Source organism: Sardina pilchardus, chromosome 23, assembly GCF_963854185.1.
Source record: "Sardina pilchardus chromosome 23, fSarPil1.1, whole genome shotgun sequence".
NCBI lineage: Eukaryota > Metazoa > Chordata > Actinopteri > Clupeiformes > Clupeidae > Sardina > Sardina pilchardus.
Window position 1 is genome coordinate 20,054,275 of NC_085016.1, and position 8,811 is coordinate 20,063,085.

The 8,811-nt window shown below is 42.7% G+C and overlaps 1 protein-coding gene across 1 annotated transcript in view; it reads right to left on the bottom strand.

Annotated features, from left to right (window-relative positions):
* Positions 1-744: 744 nt before the first annotated feature.
* The window catches only part of LOC134071493 (collagen alpha-1(VIII) chain-like), a 25,228-nt gene continuing 17,161 nt past the window's right edge, over positions 745-8,811 (bottom strand). Inside the window, exons 3-4 of the mRNA XM_062528236.1 lie at positions 6,527-6,869; positions 745-3,970 (exon numbers count right to left, since the gene is read on the bottom strand). Coding sequence (XP_062384220.1) covers positions 2,061-3,970; positions 6,527-6,866 — 2,250 coding nt within the window. The 5' untranslated portion in view covers positions 6,867-6,869 and the 3' untranslated portion in view covers positions 745-2,060. The remainder of the gene's footprint in view (positions 3,971-6,526; positions 6,870-8,811) is intronic.

The window sequence follows — 8,811 nt, forward strand, 5'->3', positions numbered from 1 at the left end:
TCAGAATATTTAAAAAAATGATACTATCTTGCTGGAAAATGAAATGAATAAAGAAGAGAAACGAAAGTTATTCATTCAGAATATTTTATAATTTGATAATAATTTTTTATTATTATTTTTTGATTTGATATTGGGGGGGTTATATTAGCTGGATCTGATTTTTGCGGGGGTCATAACCCCCCTAACCCCCCCGCAAATTACGCCTATGGTCAGAGAAAACATTGGTTGTAGTGTTATCCAATTGTGTGCAGTGAGATTTTCAAATGCATGCTTGCACGGTCCCTCGAGTTGGGCCATTACATTATTTGTGGCCAGACCCTTTATCTTTCTAGATTACCAGGGTCTGGATTTTCCAGGCTATGGCTTCTGTGCAATGCCAAGAAAGTTCAATCTAATCGAATCTAACATTCTTCATGTAGCAGGTGCAACACCACAGCAGTAGCCTATCACAAGTAGGCTGGGATGAAATCAACATCAGAAGGCCTTACAGTAACAAGATAGATTGCTGATGGGAAGTTTTTGTAAGGGCTGGTTACACTGTGGATGTTTAATTTAGATATCAACATATGTCTTCCATTAGGCCTATCATTAACATTTCTTAAGAGTTTTAATGTGTAATCGTATTGTTTTGTAGGGTATAGGATTTAGGAGCTGGTATCTTTGATAGACGTATTTCAGAATTAGTTTCTGTAACAGTTAGTGAGAGCTGCACTGTCCTATTTTGAATAGCCATGACTCAAAATGAAGGTTGTAATCCATTTACCTTTATTAAAAAATTAGGTTTGTAGAAACATTGAAATGAGTTCAGTACTTGATTAAATGTTCAGCACCATTGTTACAAAATCATATTCATTGCATTTCCCTTCATCTCCATAGCACATATACAAATGTAGGCATTCAGTAGTAAAACAAATAAATTACAAAGAAGAGTACAGACAGTAATGTATTTGACATCTACATCTGTCTTAAATTGGCCATACCATTCAGTCTTTCATAGGCTTTCAATTTCATTTTGGGTTTTTTTAGTTTTCATCATTGCTCCCATGTAATAAACATTTCAAAAGTACAAAATGTATAAACACATATACAGTTGCTATATGTAGTCATTTTAAAGATTACTTTTCATATTTTTTACACATAATGAACCTTGAGGCAAGTTTGCAAACCACGTTGTGCTATAGTTGCAGTAAGCATCTGTATGCTCAAGTTTGGTTCCATATAGACGGAAAGAGAAATATGTTTTTGAAAAGTCACAGATAACTATTCTGTTTGTATGAATGTTATGAGATTTTGAAATTTAAATGTTACATGCATCATCACTGCAAACTGCCGTAAAATGAAGGCTGCCTATATGTAAATGTTTATGAAATACCAATGATTAAAACAAAACAAAACAAACAAACAAACAAAAACAGTCACAGACAATCTAAAAAAAAAATTGATAAGCAGAAATATGGTACGTTTGTTTTAATATTCCAACAGAAACATTACAGTACAAAAAGACCAGAATGAATTTGCGGTTTTCTAACAAGTGTTCAATGTTGCACTAATGGGGGAGGGGTCACTTGAAATACAGTGTCTTCTGTTGTTTTTACAGTCTTCCACTACAAGGTAAAATATCTACACTTTGAATAAGTGTGCACTGATTATCTCACTAACTGGCATCACCATCTTTTGCTCCAAATCCAGCTTCAACCCAAACAGTCTCACAGTCGACTTTCTGATTCCCTTCAAACTAACATGATTGCCCTCGATTGGATTGAAACAATTTTTAACTGCACTGAAAGATTCATGTTGTAGTGTCTATGTAAAATGCTCCTGAATGACTCAGAGCCCATATGTCTATTTAGTTGAAAGCATAATGTTTGCAAGTGTTTCATTATATAAACAGTGCAATTGCTGGTTTGGATTTAATGATGGCACATTCATTCAATCCATTTTAACATGACAATACTTTTCACTCCAAGGCTTCATACATTTATTTCACGGGTCTTAAATGACATGTTGAAATTATCCTGCCAACTCTGTTTTATTCAATTATATAATTCATTAATTTATTTTTACATGGGGTACAATAAATATCCAGAGAAAGACGAATGGACATATTGTCCAGCATAAAGTCCTGCTGCTTGATCAGATGGAAGCTGAATGTGTACTGTGTCTCCTGTCTGTAGTGGCAGTACTGCACTTCCTGATGCTTGATCTAGGAAGCCCTTTTTGTATTCATCATAAGTGTACATTACTGGTTCATTGTTTCTGTACAGTGCAACCCAAACATTGGCTCCTTTACAATGAACGTGGTAGGCAAAGTAATAGATTCCTGGTACATTGCAGGTGAAGACACCTGTTTGGGGATTGTAGTTCTGACCGCCATTATACAAGATTTTGTTGAAAATGACTGGACTACCAACTGGAGGGAAAGGGTTGGTAAGCTGTGCTGTGAACGCCGGCATTTCAAGTCCATTCCTACCGATAAGGTCTGCTCCAGGCTTCCCTTTCCCCTTGTAGCCTTTACCATCTAAACCCAATTCAGGTAGAACTTGTGTGATGTCTGGAGGTTGAGCAGGGGGGCCAGGAGGTCCTGGTGGACCCGGTTGTCCTGGGTGTCCTGGCTGCCCAGGGAGGCCGCCACCTCCTGGTTTTCCTGGAGGTCCAACAGGTCCTGGCAAGCCTGGTTTTCCTTCACCAGGGTAACCTGGTTTGCCTGGACCCCCTGGTTCACCCCTGTGTCCTGGAAGGCCAGGAGGACCGAGTGGTCCACCAGGGCCCATTAGACCTGGGATTCCTATGGGTCCTGGAAAACCTTTATCACCTGGGATTCCATTTTCAGCTTTGGGTCCGGGCTTTCCGGGAAGACCTGGAAGGCCAGGCAAACCTTTGTGTCCATTTTCTCCTGGTGGCCCAAGTGGTCCTGGGACACCTCTTGGTCCTGGTTGGCCTAATTCCCCTGGATATCCCGGCTTTCCCGGAAGTCCAGCTGGGCCAGGCTCACCTTTTGGGCCTGTAGGACCCTTTGGGCCTCCATTTCCACCCTCTCCTTTTAGCCCAGGGAAACCAATTCCACCAGGTGGTCCCATGTGTCCTGGAAGGCCTGGAGGTCCACTAGGTCCAGGTGGGCCAATCATCCCTGGACCGCCACCATGACCCTTTTCACCTTTTGGACCTGGTTGGCCAGGTAGACCACCATGTCCTTTGTCACCTTTAGGACCTGGATATCCTGGTTTTCCAAGACCAGGTGACCCTGGTCCTCCAGGGAGGCCAGGTGGACCAGGTTGCCCCTTGCCACCAGGAAGTCCTGGTTTTCCAGGCAACCCATCTAGGCCAGGTTTCCCCATGCCAGGAAAACCAGGTGGGCCAGGTTCACCCCCTTCACCTGGTGGACCAGCCAGCCCTGGTTCTCCAGGGCCTCCTGGCTTTCCTGGTCCTCCCGGGACTCCTGGAAGACCATTTAATCCAGTTTTTCCCAAGCCTGGCAGTCCTGGTGGCCCTGGTGGTCCAGAAGGCCCTGGTGGCCCTTTAAGTCCTGGCAATCCTGGAAGACCAATCCCTTTGTCTCCTTTTGGGCCCGGAACTCCTGAAATTCCTGGTAGACCCTTGTGACCTGGTTCACCACGACCCCCGGGCTGGCCCGGAAGTCCTTGTCCACCAGGTTTTCCTATACCCGGTAGGCCTGGAGGACCTGGAAGGCCAGGGGGTCCTGACAATCCAGTTGGTCCCTCTCCGCCACCTGGGCCCAACTCTCCCTTTGGTCCAGGTGGTCCCATCCCTCCAGGTTTACCTGGCATACCTGGCATTCCTGGTTTGCCAATTCCGGGGTAGCCTTGTGGGCCAGGTGGGCCTGGCTTTCCTGGGGGGCCTGGCATTCCATGGCCTGGCTGCCCTGGAGGACCTTGTTGGCCAGGAGGTCCTGCTGGTCCTACCGGTCCAACATCACCTCCATTTCCTTTCTCACCTCTAGGAATATTATCACCTGGGGAAAATGACAAGAAAACACCCTCTTACATTATTTCAATACATTTTGGTCAGTAAGCTTCTGGTAACGTTTGTCATGGCATATAGCCATGACAGTAATTTAATAATAATAAATAATTAATAATTTGTTCATGCTCTCATTAAAATCCAAAGCCTACTGCCAAAGTGTGTTGAGTCCTAATAATAGCGGCTATGATAAGTAGGTGTAAAGATGAACCAATACGTATTGGTAACCGATTTGAACGTTAACGATCCAAGTGCATCGGAAGGCGAATCCCTTGATCGGTTTCAATGTATTATGAACCGGTTGATTAACCGATTTTAAAATGACCAACCCTGATTTGCTAACACACATCAACAGAGTCACTAGCTTTCTCCAGTGAGGGTAAGTAGCATTACTGCTATAGTGGCAACAAACTAGTTGTGGAGTTTAATGAAACACAGCCTATGTGTGACTCTGTGTGCGTTGCAGTATCCCGAATGAAATGTTGAAATGTTCATTTGTGTGATGTTATTTAGCTTGGATTTGTAGAAAGTAGATTGAAAATAAACGATTTACTATCTGGTTATACCATTGTTGTACCCACTAATAACGCCTGGTCTGATATATTAGCTGCCAGTGAAACATTTTATACCGTTAGCCTGCTAGCTTACGTAGGCTAATTTAGTTTAACATCAGGCTTTTGCTAACGTCATACCGTAGTAGCCTATTAGCCAAAGATTCTAGAGTGCTACGCTAATTTTTAAACGACTCATTTAATCTAAAGTCATATCTAGTGAGAGAGCTCTCTATTTAGGGAGGGAGGCAGTAGGCAGCTGCCTTCTGTTTCGAACGGAGCCTTTGTGTCTTTTGGACAAAATATATACCCAACGACAATTGTAATTTTTCTCATACCATAAAGTAACAAAAATAACTCTGCAGCCTACCTGCTGTATTTAATAAACTCAAGAAAAATGAAATGAGATTTATATACTGTAGAACTGCATTTTGGGGTCCTATTACATAGTATCGCCTTGTATCAAATCGGATCGAATCACAGCATTTCGTTCTGTATTAAAACGCATCATTTCTGAATCGCATCATAGCTTATTCATCTAGGTAATTCATCTTATAGGGGGAGATGCACACCCCTAATAATTACGATGTCAAGCCATTTCTCCGACACGCCATTGCTCCGACCTCTCAGTAACCCAAAATATTCCCTTTGATCCCATAGCCTACAGTACTAGTCTGACATCCCTTTGTTTCAAAATAAATACACTCTACATCCCATTGTTGTATTGATTTAGCTTATTTTTCTTTATTCTGATTTTAGAGTATGGGAAGTGATCAACAAAAGGCTATATGGTCGGAACAATGGGATGTCAGAGGAGCAGAGGGTTTCCTTTTTTCGAAACAAAGGGACGTTGGACTATTGGGCTGTAGGACCAAAGGGAATTTTCCGAGATATTGAGAGGTCGGAAAAATGGAGAAATGGGCAGTTCCCAATAACTACCCATAACTTACAATACCTAACTTGAGTGCATTATTGCATTCACACTGAACATTCTGATGGCATGAAGGGTACTGCAAGTTGCTACTTTTAAAATGTGTTTGATTTGGCTCATCATAGCCGTAACAGGCTAGCCTGGCTAGCGCCTACCACCAAATGAGACGGGGTCTGGCAACCAAACGTTCATTTTCTCATATTTAAAAAAATGTCCAGATCCGTTCATTGGGCGCCACGGATGTCTATCAAATCCGTCTGTGCATAGCTCATCATCGTCTTGCTTCCCCCCCTGTTCTGTGATTGGTCCCCTATCTCAGGCAAAAATTAGGGCGGTAGTTTCCAGACTGCCTTAGCAGCGTGAATGAAATCGCATGGAAGGCAGCATGGGAACACCCAGGCTAGTAACAGGCTGCAATTCGTTGACAGGTGGATCCCCAAGCACTTACAGTATCTAACCAAAATGACACCTATGAGAAGAGCCAGTCTGAAATGTGATGAATGACCGGAAGTGTCAAATTATCACAACATAGGCATGCAAATAATATTATTTTGTTAACTATATGTGAAACAGCATCGTTTTTACGAGCACTTATCTTGAATTGTGGTCAAGAGACGGCCTTTTGAATTATGCCATCTTTTTACGCCATCCCTTTCCAATTGAAAAAACTGAGAAAATGTTTGAAGTTACAGGTTACAGCCTAGGTAGGATTTGCAAGTTGTGAATAATCATTTTTGTAACTTCACATTCTTCTTTTGACTATGGAACTATGGAACATTTTGAATGCCTATATCTTCCATATAACATCAAAAAACAAAAGAATCACTATTTTGGTCCCCTATCTGAGGCAAAAATTAGGGTGGTAGTTTCCAGGCTGCCTTTGCAGCGTGAATCAAACCGCACGCAAGGCAGCATGGGAACACCCAGGCTAATGAAATAGAATAACACTACACTATATATTATAAGGCTCAGCTATAACAGAATATGGACTAATGCGTTAAATGAGTTAGTTTAGTAGAACTTGTTTTGTATAATCTTAGAAAATAGTTCCAAAATGGTCGGTCACCTTTTCCTTTTCCTTTTCCTTTGCCCATGGGAATTGGCATCTGTGGGTGGGGCTCCTCTCTGTACTGTGGTAGGATGGGCATCTCGTTGCCATATGGGATGTGGTGCATGTCCTTGCCACCGTATTGCTGCTGGGGATAGGTCTCCTTGCCATGGGGCATATGAGGTATCTGTGGCATGGGCTGGTGCTGGGGCAGGTGTTGCTGGGGCAGGTGTTGCTGCGGCAGCTGCTGCTGTGGCAGCTGCTTATGCCCGTAATACGCTCCTGCGTGGACATAGGTGACCACATAAAGCTGGCAAACCACAAACAGCAGGTGAGCTGAGGGCAGAGCCCCTGCCATGTCCTGAGGAAGGATGAACAGAGAGTGTTAGTAAGAATAATCAACAGTGATAATACCAAGTTAGGCCCAGTTAAAGCTGCAGTTAGCAAGTCTGGCAGATTGAGGGGACAACATTTTGAATGTATACAACACTCATGCCCCTCCTCCACTACCATCAGCACCCTCCCATTGTGCTTGTTGGTGACTGTGCACAAACTGTGATTGACAGGCAGATCTGCCAATGATCATATAGCCCTGTGCTTATTGGATCAGAAGCGCAGGTTTTTTTTTCTAAAACCGGCTGATTGATGTTGTTCTGTTGGAGCATACTGTCGGTTTCACTGAATGTGATCAAAAACATCTTGCCAACTGCAGCTTTAAAGGGACACTTCACAGATTAGCATTAAGCTTTGTATCTTTAGAAAACCAGTCATGTGTTTGAATGGTCGTACATCATTCCCTCAGTTTGCCTTGAGATGGGAGAAATGCGGATTTCAATGTTGGACTTCCTGTTTTCAATGATGTCAAAATCATCATTTTACATCATTGAAAGCAGGAAGTCCTATTCATGAGTTTCATTGAAATCCGTATTTCTCCCATCTCAAGGCAAACTGAGGGAATAATGCACAACCATTCAAAAACATGACTGGTCTTCGAAAGATACAAAGCTTAATGCTAATCGGTAAAGTGTCCCTTTAAACTACATCTGATTGGACAAGAGACACTCCATGACTGGCAGTACCACAGGACATCCCCTATTTGACTCCTCACTGCTAGAATTAACTCCACATTTTGTATCGAGTTCTCTGATTTTACATTCCATTTATTCAAAATGAAAGAGCAGTGTTTTTTCATACCTTAAAGTTTGACAGGTATTGAGTGTGACAATGGAGTAGTAGGGTGAATGATCTATGTGGAAATGTGATTTTTCCTGGAATGGGTCTTTAAAAAGTTGGTTTGAACCAAATATTCAGTTGTTCTTTCTCTGCCATTTCTACCTCAATAACTGGTCAGAAGCCATGCCATTTTGAAGGATAATTATGACCACCATGCTTTTTCTTCAGTAATTTTGTGTCAACAATTCTCGGAATACAGAAATACCGGGCTGCACAAAACTTGGTGTGTATGTAGCTCCACAAGGATGACATCGAACCACTGGTTTTCTTTTTGATAGGTTACCCATCTGCCCTAGCCTGGTAGCACCAAGCATGCATTTGAAAATCTCACTGCACACAATTGGATAACACTACTACCAAAAACGAAAGTTTTAGCGCTGTCGTCATCAGTTTAGGTCGCCCACTCCTTTTTTTGGTTAGCACAGATTCCTGAGGTAGGAAGTAACGTGCATCATTGCTCATTGCCAGAGTATCTTGCAGACACAATTCAAATTGTGCTCTCGCATTTGTAATCACAGGTATCTTTGGCTGACAGGTTCAAAACTGCTCGAAAATTGAAGTGTAGGATCCTTATGACACTCTCTGAATAAATGTCATTTTCTGTCATTATGTTCATGGGGGGTCCATATCAGTGACACACACACACACACACACACACACACACACACAGGCGCACACACACACACACACACACACACACACACACACACACGTATGCACGCGCACACACACACACACACACACACACACACACACACACACACACACACACTCACACACATGCATGCACACGCACACCCTCACACAGTACACATGCATGCACGCACATGCACACACAATCACATGCACGTACATACACATGCACACATAAACACACACACACCCCATTACTCCCCCAAACACTCTCATGAGCGAACACACACAAAGAGAAGCATGTACTGTTGTAGGGAATGGAGTAGGACAGTGGTTCTCAAACATTTGACGATGAGTACCGCCTCAGGAAATAATTGACTCTCCAAGTAGCACCATTATGACCAGCATTAAGATACAGTAGCGTATAGGCCAATTTA